Source organism: Cebidichthys violaceus, unplaced genomic scaffold (assembly GCF_023349555.1).
Source record: "Cebidichthys violaceus isolate CVI_PGR_0920_01 unplaced genomic scaffold, fCebVio1.0.p SCAF_14, whole genome shotgun sequence".
Taxonomy (NCBI): Eukaryota; Metazoa; Chordata; class Actinopteri; order Perciformes; family Stichaeidae; genus Cebidichthys; species Cebidichthys violaceus.
In genome coordinates this window covers 1,842,181-1,857,273 of record NW_027176307.1, presented here as the reverse complement: position 1 = coordinate 1,857,273, position 15,093 = coordinate 1,842,181, and the positions used below count along the sequence as shown (strand labels likewise).

The window sequence follows — 15,093 nt, the reverse complement described above, 5'->3', positions numbered from 1 at the left end:
AACTGTGATTCATTGTCTATCAATGGCTTACTCATTCTCTCACAAGTGTATATGGCAGACACGAAAATAAAAATGGACCACATAATCTGGACAGAACCAAAGATCTACAATGACTGATTATAAAATGGATTCATAGTTATTGAACATTCTTTTGTCGCACCCTAAACATTGGATGTACCATTGAGCAAGACACATAATTGGCCGCAGTAGGGAGTTGAACTTCGTTTTAGTGCCAAATTGTCCCAAATGTGACCTAATGTGTTGATGTTTACCTTTCTTTTGATCACAACAAATTTGGTTGATATCTTTTCCTGTCTCCAGTCATCGCTGTATAATTTGTTTTTATGTGGCATTACTTTATAGTCACAACAATGCGCAAGTTAAAACAATGAAATAAAAGGGTTTTTTAGATAGCAACTTTATTTGTTCCATATTAACAAAAATTCAAACATGAAGCTGGACTTCTGGACTAACGATTGGGCCTTATTTCAGAGCAGGTGGAGGTCGGCATGGTGGGAAACTCAATGGGCAGGCTCTGCAAAAAGAGAGGAGCACAACAACAACAAAAAGAGAGAGTTTAATAATACGAATCAATTAAATGAACCCTGTCCAACTAAGCATGGGCGGACCATAGTGAATGTCTTCCCGCACCCCAAGTCAGTCTGTCGGTGACATCTAGAGGAAATAAAGTTGCACAACATCTGACAAATCCAACCTCTTATGCAGACTCCCAGAACATAGGTAATCACTCTAACATATGTGTTTAAAACTAACACATCCTTATTTTCCATTTTGTAAACAGCATATTAAATAGCTCATACATTGATGGAAACAAACTCAATATTGCCATACATCAGTCCTGCTCATTGATTGGCCAATGCACCAAGAGGTCTGGGCTAATTACAGACAGCTCCCAATGATAAAGCACAATCTGATGCTAGACAAATGTATATTGTCTGTTGCAGTATATAAAAATTGCCCCATTACAACTACATAGTATGAATAAATAAAATGTTTGGCTACTTACTGTTCGCCACAGCCTTCTTGCCTAGAATAGAAAGAAACAACAGACGTTACTCACATTAGCCCGAACCACTGAGACACTCTGCATTTTAAGTATATCTAAGTTACATCTACTTAAATGTAAGCAGCAGCACTGAAAGACACATTGACTTATACAGTTGCCTTTGTTGTGCTATATTTATTGGTGATTTTTGCAGATTCATCCAACTCGCCAAGCACAAAGAAGTGCAAAGAGCAACGTCCACTACAATGCTGCCATATTTTGATACAACACCGACGGCATTACTCCACATTCAGTTTGTATTCAACATGCTGCACAAATTAGTCAGCCTTGAACCCACCTCCATAGGAAACTTTGTAGTACAGGTAGGACATGATGCCAACGCCCACCCACATCTCCTGGTAGGCCTTAGTGTAGTAAGGGCTCATCTTGGACCACCAACTCGCAAAAACTCGCCCGGCCATCTGTGGGAGAAAAGCAACAAGCATAGTTTCAAAACAGTGCTCGTGTATTCGGGTAAAGCGATGCCATAAAGTTAATTTCTGTGCCGGCACGGAATTGTGTCATGCATTATCTACAGAGAAAGACCACAGGGCCAGCTTGCTGACTTGTTGATCTTAAGCTTAACTGCAGGACTAAGTTGGGATTTTTAATTCAACCTCAGAGCTTCTTCTTCTGGCATAATCCTTTAAATACGTCAGGCTGCTATACTACTGACTGAAGCTCAGTTTTAGAAAGTGGTTTCTTCATTCAAACAATGTGGTCACTCAACATCAAGTCAACTTGGTTGCTTGAATGCTACCCTGACCCTCAGCGGTGTCAGGCCTAGCTAATGGCTATCCACACCAAGGAAACACTGATCAACACAATAGGCAACGGTTAATAAAGCGAATAATTTCTCATCTCTTCACTGTTTGTGGGATAAAAGACATCGTTATTTCACTGACGTGTCCAAACACTTAACTGAAGGCAACGTATTTAGCTAACGCCAGTTAGTGCTAACAGTACCACCTCCAAATCGTTAGCATTACAGCAAAGAAGAGAATATTTAACAGCAGACGTAAAAACTAAATAGCTGATGTCTATACTGCGGTCATGTAACTTGTCCAGCTAACCACTTCAATCAATGAATGGACCCTGGCTGGCGTATTAAGCGTATTCTGTACTGTATAAGTAGAAGTAATGCAAACTAGCAAGAAGCTAGCTAGCTAGCTAGCTGGGTACATCTGCACAAGTTGCACTTAACACCACAGTGAGTACGTGAGGGACTATTCAGTTTAAATTGCTTTAGTTTAAGGCAACAACAGTTTTCTGTTAATACCAAAGTGACTTTGCTAAGTTAGTGTATTAACTCTTCTCTTACCTTTCAGTTTGTCTCGCTGCAGTGAGAAGGTCAGGAACAACGCTGCTGCTAAACGTCAAAGTCGTGGGTGAATTCTTCTTCTACTCTCATACTGTGTAGGATGTCCTACGTGTTGTGGTACGCAGCGCCACCAGCTGGAGGTACACGAGTAACGTATCTGTGACCTGTCAGGCTCTGTATTGGCTCCACCTTGAGGATTGGACCATAAATGATTAACTGAGGAATCTTGTTTTTTGGTTTTGTATGGAATCTGAAATCTGGGTATAATGTGCTGTTCACCGATTCAGAATTAATTGATAAACCTATTTTGAATACAGTCAATAGATACTGTAAATGTAATGTTATACCTGACTTAAAAGCTTACTTACAATAATTATAGTTAACACTTAAAAAAAAAAATTAAATAATGATAAGACAAAGAATCGTGGGTTTGAAGCTCATTTTAGTAAATCTCAAGATTCCTTCTATTGATGATTACTGAGCAAAGCTGACAGTATGTTTAGAAAGAACATCTGATATGGACCCCAGAAATACAAAGTAAAGGTGTGTAAAATTTAATGTATTCGGCAGCAATCTGAAAATTCAAACTGTAACCATTAAGTGTGAGCTCAGAGTCCAACAACTGGTTAATAACATTTGTCAGACGTTAAGTGTTGCACATTGGCTCCACGTCTTGAAGTAAACAATAACTAACTTCTGAAAAATTAATAATTACTCTGCTGGCACAGTTGGGCCTTTATAAGTCAAAATAGCGAGAGTTTGATGACTGTCATGCAATTCAACCTGATATCAGTTTCCTTTAATTGGAGCTTTTATAATCTATGTTCTCTTGACACACTACAATAACCTTTTACATTCCTCACATTTTTACACACTGTTATCATGGCATGTTTTTTTCCCCCCAATTTGATGTTATGCTACACGGTTTTAGACTTACCAGTGGCACAATTAAATCATGTGTCTTGTTCTGCTGTTTGGCTCCTGAGCCACTGCCATGACGGAGGTGGGAATTTGAGGTGAGGGTGCAGCTGCTATGTGGCACACAGACTGTCCACCAGCTCGGTCGGCTCACCATAGTGAAACAACAAATAAAACACTGGCACTGCTCTCAAGGGTAAAAATGTACTTGCTCTGCTGTTGGTGCACCATTTTTTTGTCCTCTGGTGAAACAGTTTCACATTAATGCATCTAATCAAAGGTATTTCTCAGTGTCCTTGTTTCTCAACTGTTACATTACTGCACAAGCTCACAAGCAAGGAAAGGGAGATATCAGTTGAAACACTTGTTGTGTTTTTGCATCCAGAAACACAAATAACAAGGATCAGCATTTGCAAACACTCCCTGGGATTTGTGAGGATGTGATTATGTGATCTGCAGGAGTGATTTGGGCCTGCAGTGAGCATGGGCGGGACTTTCCAGCACTGTTTGTCCTCACGCAGAGCACAGAGTTGTGCCAATATGAAAGGACACCGCTGAGGACATTTATTGCACATGGACCACACTCTACTGGGGTCTTCATTGTGATCCAGTGTGCACTATAGCTGTCTTCAGTGACTACAGCCCTGCTACAGGTATGCGAAAGATTTGTGACCAGGCCATCTATTTTTGTATATCTACATTATGACAGTGTGGCTCTTTCCATACAGCAGTTATTCCTCCTCTTTGAGCGCTTTGTTTGAGTGTTTGCATGTGTGTACTTGTGTCTGAGTGTGTGGCAATGTAAGGGCGTGGATAACTGGAAGCGAAACATTGACACTGCAGTAATCACCCGTGGCATTTCTTTTCTCCCGTTTTGGCATTGTGGATTTCTCTTGAGTGGACAATTTACAAACCCATGTCTCCTGGACCTTCCTGAGGTTTCGTGCTGTGGCTGGAGGCTTCATGGCTTCAGGTGGAGCAGAGGAAGACGATGGAGGCATTCCATTGGACATCGACAACGTGCACATGCTCCTCCAAGGTCAGTCTATACTTTTGTCGATGTTGTGACATGTGATGTGCTGAAGTGGGGGCCACATTTTGAAAAGTGTTGAGATACTATTTCAATGTGACCTCCATCTCTCTGATGAGACATAACATGGAAAGAAGTTCCTAAAAAGTGAAAATGAAAGTGATGAAAACATCCTGTAGACACAACACTTGCACTAACAATTTGTATTTTGCTATTTGTTTGCTATTTCACATGTGTAAAGATTACATCTTAGACATATTAGACTAAACTAAAGTTTAACAAATCTAGTTAGCAGCATGTTAACACCCTCAATCCCACTCAGAAGAAGGCACTTGTGACATTCCAGATCCCAAAATACAGAATGTTATTAAGGGGTTTGTGACTCCTTTCTTTATTTTCACTGATGAATTTGAGAAAAACTATGGCTTGTGGTTGGTATGAAAGTATAAACCCTCAGAAATAATACACTATCAGTATTTATCTTTACAAATGCTTACATGATATCTATCTTTGCCTAATTTCAATTCTCCTTCTTAGTTTTACTCAGTCTCTGTTATTTGTGTTATCAGCAGTATGATAGAATACGATTTTTTGAAGAGACAAATTATCTTGTTGGTCATGTTGAAGTAGGAAAGCCTGAAATGTTTGTTTGGTCCACACCAATAAACTTGCATGGGGCTCCAACTTTTATTAAAGGAAACATTTAAGGCGACGCTCAGCTGCTGGCCGGAGGAGGAAAACGCTGCTGCCGTGCGCTGACCTCTCCCCGTCCCGCTGGAGCAATGCTTCTCTCTGAATTTGTGAACTTATGTAGGTCAAACAGAGTTATCAGCATTAAATTGAGATCGTTTCATTCTTCACAGTAACTTTAACTAAAACCTAACTGATTTAAAAGCTGATATATATACCATAAACAATCTTTCACAACATTAAATTGTGTTTGCATTATATTTGTTACAAACATATGTTAAGATCTATGATTTTAATTTGACCTGAGAAAGCATATTTGACAGATGCCGACTTACAAAGGCTTGTATCAGGAAGTTATTATGAATGTGGTGAAGCCTCCTACTGTTGTTTTCATTGGGCATGTCAGGTGATCTGGGTGGAGACAGAGTGATTAAAAACGCTCAGGAGTTCCTGCTTGGGCACGCTCTTAAACAAGCAGCAGACTCACTGAGTTTGATTCATGTACATTCAAGTGTGAGTTCATAAATCTGAAAGTGAAATTTCTATTTATTACAGATTGAATCATAAAAAAAAGTCTCCACAGCTTGTTTGTAATCATTCTGGCCATGTTCGGTCTGCAGGAAGGAACAACTTTAATCAAAGAAGTAAAATACTTTGAGACAGTAATTTAAACTAATAAAGCTTAACGTGGGCAAACAGGCAATCTCCTAAACTACTTACTTCTTTAAGCTTTCTGTCACTTCTATTATACCGTAACAAGGAACGCCTTAATAATGTTATATATAGTAAAAGGTTTATGTTTTGGCAACTGAAGCTTAAGATCGAGTCTGGTAGCGTCAGAACCATGTATGCCCAAAATCCCCTCGCTGTGTGTGTGCATCCGTCTGTCTGGGAGTTCATCACCACTGTGAGTGTGTCTCAGTGTATATTTGCTGTGTGTGTCAGCCTCAGTGTCTATGTCTGTCACGGTCTTGGAAGCCATCCCGTCTTGTCGGCAGATCCCAGCCGGTAGCCTTACTTTAGCTTAAAGAGGACGCTTGTCACTCTGGGTCATCTACTGTTGGAGAAGGCAGTCATATGATGGTATGAAGTAAGTAAGTAGAATCTTCACTCAATATGTTCATGGGATTTTTTTGACTATTAGTCATGAGCACGGAGGGTCGAACAGTCCTCCAGTCCTCTGATGTCGGTGAGTAGCTTATGACCTACCTGCTGCTCAGACCAGACTTCCCACTGCTCTTCTGAAATGTCTGGATGAGCATTTGATTTTACAGCAGTTTGCAGCAGAACGTCAGAGAAAGTCAGGTTGCTTTTAAGGAATCTACTGTAATGTATTGAAGTGCTTTGTGTGACACGTAGACTGACTGAAACAACCCAGGGATGCAATTTACTACTTAATTACTGTGTGCACCTATTTGCCACTGCCAGAACACACACAAAAATAAAATGACTCATATGTGTTTCTTATGTTACAGAACTCAAATATCTGAGAAAGAGGATTTTAGTATCCAGTACTTCATAACTGTACTGTTGTCAGAAACCACCGAATTTAAATACACGTGGTTCTGAATGTGTATAGATTACAATTTGTTTATCTGTTTCCTCGACAGTGGAGCATGAGCAGATTCAGAAACGAACATTCACCAACTGGATAAATGCTCAACTGGCTAAGGTAAGTTGAGATATTTTTGCTTAAAGGATTAATTAATATACATTTTCTTTGCATTTGTTGAAGAAAACAACAAAACTTATCACAACCCGATTTTGATGAGAAAATACTTATATATTTGTAAAAGTCCAAAAAGCTCCTGGATGGTTTTAATCTCTTTCACACCTGTCGAAGCATTTCATTTTCTAGGTAAAGAGCTGATATTTTTAATTAAATATATCCCACACAAAGGTTTACATTCAGCTGTCAAATAGGACATATCTTTTGGAGATTATCTTTATGGCAGTTGGTGAACATCACTGAGTAGGTTAGAGAAAGGCTGGAGAAGTGAAGCAGAAAGGGACTGATGAGAAAGTGTTACACAAGGCTGCAGGTGGATATGCTACTCATTTTATTGCATAGCTTTACTTTTAATATTTTAAAGGGGTCGTATTGTGCTTGTGCACATACATTTGGGTATGTGAGAGCCTAGCAAAGAGACGGGTGCTAAAACAGAGCGTTTCAGACAGAGTGTGAATACAGGAACAGTATATTCAGACAGACAGTGTGAGACTGTGTGTTTTGAACATTAAAGCATGAAAACATGTTCTTGTAGAAACCCATAATACAAGTATGAACCTGAAAATAAGCATGATATGTCCCTTTTAAATACTCTACCTGTTTTATTTTTACGTACGGTTCAGTAAAAGTTTGAGATATTTTGTCCTTTATATTTTCCAAAACCTGCTTTTAATTTGGGAGATGTTGCAAGCAGAACCTGACCACAAGTGTGGATATATTATGCTTTGAGTTTTGAATGCTTTTCAATCTGCAGTATTTGGACAAGAATTCAAATATGACTAAATAGTTTAGAGAAGTCTACCTGGAGAGACAGTGTTGACAAATGACATGACGTCATGCTGTGGTAGGGCTGAAAATGAAATGAAGCAGGCTGTAGACATGCTGACTCAGTGTTCAGACAGTGAGGTGCACTGAAGCGGTTCACCATGGGTCTTGTTGGAAAGAGACGTTGAGCTGCTTGTGAGACTCGGCTGGAGTATAAATAGTGGTTCAGTGAAGCAGGACAGCATGTAATCTGAATCCAGACACCTCTTCATAACCTCATGTCCATATGACATCTCTAAAATCACGTTCGTAACCTGCCACCTGTTACACCAATCTGAGTCCACTGACAACACCCAACAGGAGTTACTTCCTGTTTGTTTAGAGGACAATGTTCACTGTTGACCCAAAGCTTTGACCCAGAAACTTTTAAATGAATCCAGTGTCAACAGGTTTTGGATGAAAGACAGAAATTGTAGGCTCTGACTTTTTAAAATGATTTGTAATGAGGCTCTGCGTAGCATTTAAGAAAAACATGTCAGCACAAATAAATGTTGACAGTATTTGAGTGTTATCCATTTGATATTTTACAATGTCTCAAATGAATGCGATGCGGTGATAAATTGATCCTGATGCTGTTATTGCACATTTGACAATAAGTTCAGACTGTCTGCTCTTCTTAGTGGTTTGTACCACACTATACCTATTGTCATCTTTCGCATTGTTAATGAATCAATCATAGCTTTCATCCATATTACCTACCTGCTAGTCCTGGGTCCAAACTAACCAAACAGGAAGTGAAAGCATCCAATGGGATTTAAACTAGAAGGAACTCCGACTGTACCATTTTTAGTAGTGTAAAGAGGGGTTTTTCATTGTTTCAGGGAATTGTCTTTTTTAAGTACCCAAAACAACTTATGTCGTTAATATGCTTATGACTATTGAAATAATTGTTAGACATTGTTTTTGTTGTTTTTACAAATACATCTCATTTGAATGTCTTAATTGATTATGAACTCATTTTGGTTTGTCTGTAGGAGGAGCTTCCTGTTTAAAACTAAGGGGGTAGAAGCTCCTTAGGGTAGTTCATGGTTGGAGGTGGAAGTTGGTGCAGCAGCCTGCTGGTAGCGGCCCAGTAGAGGCCCAGTAGCCATGGGTGTAGCCTAGTTTTACTGTAGTAGACTCAAGTTTATGTGACAACTAAAACATGTGTGAAGATTACTCTGACCTCCATGTATTATCACTCCACCAGTACTTTACAGCCTTCATCTGTTGACATAGACAGGTGAAGAGAGATGTTTTATTGTATTTATTTCAGCATACAACTTGAGGCTATGCATACATTATCTCAGTATCAGTACAATGACACTTACTGTAGTAGATGGAACAGGTGAAATGAATACTAGATCACAGCTTTCACCTGAATTTACCTCTTTTGTTGTGATGTATTATTAAGATGAATTTTTCTTCCAGAGATGCCCTCCCTCATTTGTGTCAGACCTCTTCTCTGACCTCAGAGATGGATCACAGCTGCTGGACTTGTTGGAGGTGATGAGTAGCCAACCTATGGTGAGCTTCTACAATGTGATTTTGTTATCAGTGAGATAAATAGATTACAAATTCCTCCCAGCGTGGGGTGGCTTAAAATAATAATAAAAAACACACACACAAAACGTTGCTAAAATGAACATTATTATCACAACAAAGCTGACTTTGTAATTTGTCTCCACAGAAAAGACAAAGGGGCCGAGGGGTTTTCCAGCAGAGGGTCGACATTGAGACAGCACTGAACTTTCTCAAGAAAAAATCTGTAAGTTTCCACAAAAAAGACGTGGCATCTGAATCTACAGTGTGTTTCTACTAACTTTGTTGGGGTTGGTTGGTGTAGATCAAATTGGTGAACATAAACATCCCAGATATCATAGATGGACGACCCTCCATCATCCTCGGACTCATATGGACCATCATCCTCCACTGTCATGTAAGTACCAGTGGCGAAAACACATTAACTTAGGAGGAGAAACAGAAGAAGAAGAAACAGAGGCTTCTTGTGATGCATCATTGATACTCAGAGCCTATACTGACTGTAAATTGTAAAAAAAAAAATTCAGATTTTACACATGTATGAACCATTTTAAAGATACTGATAATTTAATATCCAATATTTTGTCTCACTACCTCTGTTTTAGATTGAAGAGTTGGCCAGCACTCTCTCCTACAGTTCTTGTCATTCCTCCCTCGACTCTCTGGCCAGCCTGGACTCCTGGTCCGGCAGCCCAGTCCCAACTAGTCCAGCCCCTGCAGGCCGGACATCGCCTCTCCACAGACGCTTCCGACTATCTGCTAAGAAGGCCCTGCTCATGTGGGTCAGGGACCAATGCCTAAAGTGAGTTATCCTCTGTGTATGTGCCGAGGTTTGCTGTTGTTACAACCAAGACTGGCTCAGACCCTCTTTGGTTTGTCGTACATTCTTATCATGAACAGCTTTAGTGCTTGTGCACATATATTTGGGTCTCTGGAGTGCCTACCAACCCACAAACTGTGAGATAAGACAACCCAGTAAGTTTTTACCCTTCCTGTGTCACATGCAGACTTATTAGAATAGACCGCCCGTCTTCTGAGTATCTCCACTCACGGCTTGAGACCGTTGCAGTGGTGCGCCATCGTTTTCTTGACGATCTGAGTAGACTAGGACATTTTGTGAGGGGGTCTTAAAGCGACAGGTGCTAAAACGAAGCCTTGTGGTTTTTTTAACATTAAAGCATGTAATCATGTTCTAGCAGCAACCCAAAATACAAGTATGAACCTGAAAATATGCATGATATATATGTCCCCTTTAAAGTGTCATGGACGCCACTTATCCTAAGCATCACTTCCTTCATTTCCCTTCTCCTTTCTTTTGCTTTTGTTTTTTCCGCCCTAGGGTTGGTTGCTCCATCAGTGTGAAGAACTTTAAGTCGAGCTGGAGAAGTGGAGAGGCCTTCTTGGCCATCCTGTGTTCCCTCAGACCACAGCTGGCTGATCTCTCACTGGTCCAGTTAAGAAGCAACCAGGAGAACCTGGAAGAGGCGTTTCACCTCGCTGAGAGGGAGCTCCACATCCCCCGTCTGCTGGAGCCCCAGGGTGAGGCTTAGGCAGTAGCATTGTTGAGAAGTTCTCGATAATATTTCACAGTATTTCCAAATAACAGGTAGCAGGACAAATTACTGATACCAATCATAAAAAAATAGTTGCCATGGATGTCTTTTTAAAGAATAATTTCGCTATGGTAGTTATGACAGGAATGTTACTTTGTTCACCCATTTTTACCTCAGACATAACTGTGTTACTTGATTTTTGTACAAAGAAGGTATTACCTGTGGCTGCAATGGAATAGTTAGAACAAGCAAATTGAGGAATTACTGCTCCAAGGAAGCACAGAGAAAAAGTATTCTTTTTTAATATATTATGTATTTGAGCAACAAACATAAGACTGGTTGTGCTGAATGTCATTTAAGAAAACATCATATACAATGACAGTTGAGTTGCTGCCATACTGAACAACAATAAAGCCTTTCTTTGTATTTACTTGCACCTCAGATGTGGATGTTAAAGACCCTGATGAGAAGTCCATTATGACTTATGTGGCCCAGTTTCTGCAGTACTCTAATGACATGCCAGCACCCGATGACCATCTGCAGGTAGGCGGTGTCACTTTGACGTTCACACCTTCTGAAGACTTTACTGCAGAAACGACAGCATTGCTTTCAGTCACGTCTGCATCTTCCCTCTTACGTTTGAGTGACTGCATAGTACTAGTACTCTGTTTCATGCTGCTTCCCTTCCCTCTTTCAAGCTTGAGCCCACAATCTCTTGCATGAAACTGAGTGGTGTTCATTATGTTCCCTGTTCTCTTCTGGTGGCGGTGGTGTAGCTGTTTCCTCTGGTCCAGCCCTTTTCTCTCTCGCCTGTGAACTTGCCCGCTCACTTCACTCCAGCAATTGCTGTCTCACCATTACGTCAGGTAGCTACACACCGAGCAAAGAAGTCCTTCAGTTAGTATTTGTCAGTTTTTAGATCTTTTCTCTCTCTCACTGTAATTTGCATTAATGATACACCTTTTATTGCTTTTATAAGATGCATCGCTCTTCTTGCAGAGGACTATTCTAAATTTGCTGTTTATTTAGTTGATTCAATATTATTCTGTTATTCTATTCATTGTGTATATAGTGTGCATTTTTTATATAATATCTTTACTCTGTTAATATAATTGTATATATTGTGTATTAAAATGTGCATTTTTTTATATAATAAGATTTTTACTGTAACCTATTGCTGCTCTGTATCCTATTGCTGCTTGCAACTAAATAATTTCCCCTCGCGGGATCAATAAAGTTACTATCTATCTATCTATCTATCTATCTATCTAAATTTGAAAAAAAAATGGTTTCCAGGGGTCAAAAATCATTGCTGTCATAGTGCTGAAACACAGCGGAGGTTAACTGTTAGGTCTATATGAGTATGGTTCATACTTCTTATATTTGCCCATTAATTATGCATCTCCATAATAGTTTTTCACCTCGGTTAACACAGAACTAACGGTTTAAATGTTGTAAATGTAGGTCTCTTCAAGTGAGCGAGCACGAGAGGTGACTTCCTGGCTGCAGCAAGCCTACCAGGAACTGTCAGAGGCCCGGACGGCTACAGAGAAATCAAGCTATGCAGACAAATATCATGTAAGCACAAAGGGCGAGAGCTGAAAGAAGAAACCATTCACTGGTGTGTATTATTTAGCATTCTTGTGCAGAGATCATAAGTTTTACTTTGTTTTGTTCGTCAGGTGTTTCAGAACCTCGCTGGCTCCTTCACTGAGCAAAGGAGACCAGTGATGACCCTCCTTGCTGCCACAAGACGCTGCCCTGAGCTGAGCCTAGAGCAGTGTGCGCTCAGGACAGCGTGGGATCGTCTGGAAAAGGAGGTGAGGAAATCCATTCTCCCTCATTGCATCCTGTGGTATTTGTTTTAATTTAGTATTTAGCATAATGCAATATGGAATTAATGAGGAATAATCAGACTGGTGTTTGCTCCTAGTTTGCTATGCAAACCCCTTCTAAGGCACAACATGGGTCAAAAATGACCCGTATTGACCTACAATGTTATTTCATGCACGGCTGAGGGTTTCTTTGCTATATTTTTGGAAATCAATATATTTCATCATTTAATATTCAAAGTATTCATTAAATATCTTGTTTTTGATTACCACAAATCCTTAATTTCATTTTTCCTTTCTTAATTTATGAACTAAAATATTTTTTGTATTATTACATCAAGTTTACACACACACGGGTCAAAAATGACCCGTGTGTGTAAATGTGATACAAATTAAAAAAAGACATATCATAATAATGATTTTGTCACGGAGGGAACTCTGGATGAGGACTCGGACACAGGTGTTAAGGTTCAACTGACGATCTTTTATTTACAACAAAAAGACTCAGGAAAATCCCTGGAAACAAAGCCTCTTTTAGCGAGGCAGGAAAACAAACTCACAAAGCAGAACTAAAAAAACTCCGATTTAACTCAAAGGGTAGTAAAGTAAAAACGGCAAAAGCCAAACCAAAAATCACTTCGCAAGGAAGGTAAAATGCTACAAATAAAAAAGCTCTGATTCTACTCAAAGAGCTGGATGATCAAAATGGCAAAAGGCAAAACAAGGTCGCTCTTACAGAAGAAACTAGAAACAAGAAACGAGGAACAAGAACGGGATAGACAATACTCAGGCTTGGATTTGCTGATATCATGAGGCGGGTGTGCAAGGCAAAAGGACATGACACACTGGCACAGGACAAGGGGAGACGCAGACTATAAGTACACGAGGGGAGTGGGGGAGCAGGTGGAGACAATCAGGAATCAGGGAAGACAATCAGACTGGTGACACATGAGGAAGAGCAAGGAACCTGAAACGAGAGGAGAGTTAATTTCCAAAATAAAACAGGAAGTCACAAAACAAACGTGGAGACAGGACAAAAACCCAACTTGACATACAGGTGTGACAGATTTCGTTAAAAAAAAATACTATTTTAGCAGTGATTTGGACCAAAGAATTACACATTTAATATTTGAAATGTTTACTTTGTCACACTCACACATAACATACACCATACAACCGATACAACACTGATATTGAACTGTAAGTCTATCTGTAGTGTTACTGTAGTGAACTGTGGTGAATGTATACAATTAATAAATAAAAGAAAGAAACACTGATTCAATGAACTCATATAGTCTAGTCTAGGTCATCAGCATCAGAGATGTCAGACTCAGAATCAGGATCAAGAATTGCTTCATCTTCCTCATCCTGTTCTTTATGTAGCATCCTCTCCACCCTCGAGGGGATGGGCGTCTCAGGCTCTGCACTCTCCCTGTTTGCATCCTACCTGACAGGTCGATCCTACCAGGTGACCTGGAGGGGGGCCGTGTCGGAACCACGCATGCTGACTACAGGGGTTCCACAAGGTTCAGTCCTGGGCCCCCTTCTCTTCTCGCTCTACACAACATCTCTGGGTTCTGTCATTCGCTCGCATGACTTCTCCTACCATTGTTATGCCGATGACACCCAGCTGGTCTTGTCATTGTCATTTCCCCCCCGTGACACCCAAGTGGAGACGCGCATCGCTGCGTGCTTGGCTGACATCTCGAAGTGGATGATGACACACCACCTCAAGCTCAACCTAGACAAAACTGAGCTACTGTTCCTCCCGGGGAAGGGTTGCCCGCACTGGGACCTGTCCATCACCATTGATGATACCGTGGTGACGCCGACTCGGACTGCGAGGAACCTGGGTGTGACCCTGGATGACCAACTGTCGTTCTCAGCAAACATTGCATCCGTTACACACTCTTGCAGATTCCTGCTCTACAACATCAGCAGGATTCGTCCCTCCCTCACTGACGAGACAGCTCAGGTTCTCATCCAGGCTCTTGTCATCTCCCGCCTCGACTACTGCAACTCTCTACTTGCTGGAGCCCCGGCGTCGGCCATCAGACTACTCTGCCTCAAAGAAGGGGGCGTGCGAGAGCCCCTGTGTCGGGTTTATGCTTGTTCTGTCGTTGCTCTTCTTCTACACTTCTCTTCTTCTTATTATATTTTGCTTTGACCACAAGAATGTAAGATTATATATCCAAGCTTAAAATTGTCTCAAAAAACAGGGAAATATGACCAAATCAACAGCAATTCAACGTCGGACAGGTAAAGTAACCTTTTATGTGTTTGTTGTTCTCTTTATACGTCCGTGGTTGTTACACAGATTATCGCGGAATCTCACGATTTTCGCGGGTGGCGCCCGCGAACGCTCCGCTTCTGAAACGCTCCCGGTGGGGCAGATCGGTGGGGCAGGTCGCGGCGCACACGCTCCCGGTGGAATCAAATATGTACCTCACCTATGTCTGTGTAAATAATGCTGATGTGAAATATGAAAAACAACCAGTAGTCAATGTGCAAGCTGCCAATTGAATGGTGATTTAAGCTACTCTATTGGGTTCATATATTTGTAAATCTGATTTATGTTGTGTCAGTGCCTCACCAACCACGAACCTCA

At 40.6% G+C, this 15,093-nt stretch overlaps 2 protein-coding genes across 2 annotated transcripts in view; one reads left to right on the top strand and one right to left on the bottom strand.

Moving 5' to 3' along the window:
* Positions 1 to 394: 394 nt before the first annotated feature.
* Positions 395 to 2,498, bottom strand: atp5mj (ATP synthase membrane subunit j). Its single transcript, XM_068708446.1, has 4 exons — positions 2,388 to 2,498; positions 1,365 to 1,488; positions 1,028 to 1,048; positions 395 to 535 (listed from the first exon to the last, which is right to left on the bottom strand). Exons 2-4 carry the CDS (start codon positions 1,486 to 1,488, stop codon positions 522 to 524), a joined length of 159 nt encoding a protein of 52 aa, XP_068564547.1. The 5' UTR covers positions 2,388 to 2,498; the 3' UTR covers positions 395 to 521.
* Positions 2,499 to 3,913: 1,415 nt separating this feature from the next.
* Positions 3,914 to 15,093, top strand: part of syne2a (spectrin repeat containing, nuclear envelope 2a) — an 89,737-nt gene continuing 78,557 nt past the window's right edge. Inside the window, exons 1-12 of the mRNA XM_068708452.1 lie at positions 3,914 to 3,958; positions 4,204 to 4,344; positions 6,636 to 6,697; positions 8,990 to 9,085; positions 9,249 to 9,326; positions 9,405 to 9,497; positions 9,706 to 9,902; positions 10,440 to 10,639; positions 11,096 to 11,196; positions 11,430 to 11,519; positions 12,118 to 12,231; positions 12,336 to 12,473. Of these exons, the coding sequence (XP_068564553.1) occupies positions 4,269 to 4,344; positions 6,636 to 6,697; positions 8,990 to 9,085; positions 9,249 to 9,326; positions 9,405 to 9,497; positions 9,706 to 9,902; positions 10,440 to 10,639; positions 11,096 to 11,196; positions 11,430 to 11,519; positions 12,118 to 12,231; positions 12,336 to 12,473 (1,245 nt within the window). The 5' untranslated portion in view covers positions 3,914 to 3,958; positions 4,204 to 4,268. The remainder of the gene's footprint in view (positions 3,959 to 4,203; positions 4,345 to 6,635; positions 6,698 to 8,989; positions 9,086 to 9,248; positions 9,327 to 9,404; positions 9,498 to 9,705; positions 9,903 to 10,439; positions 10,640 to 11,095; positions 11,197 to 11,429; positions 11,520 to 12,117; positions 12,232 to 12,335; positions 12,474 to 15,093) is intronic.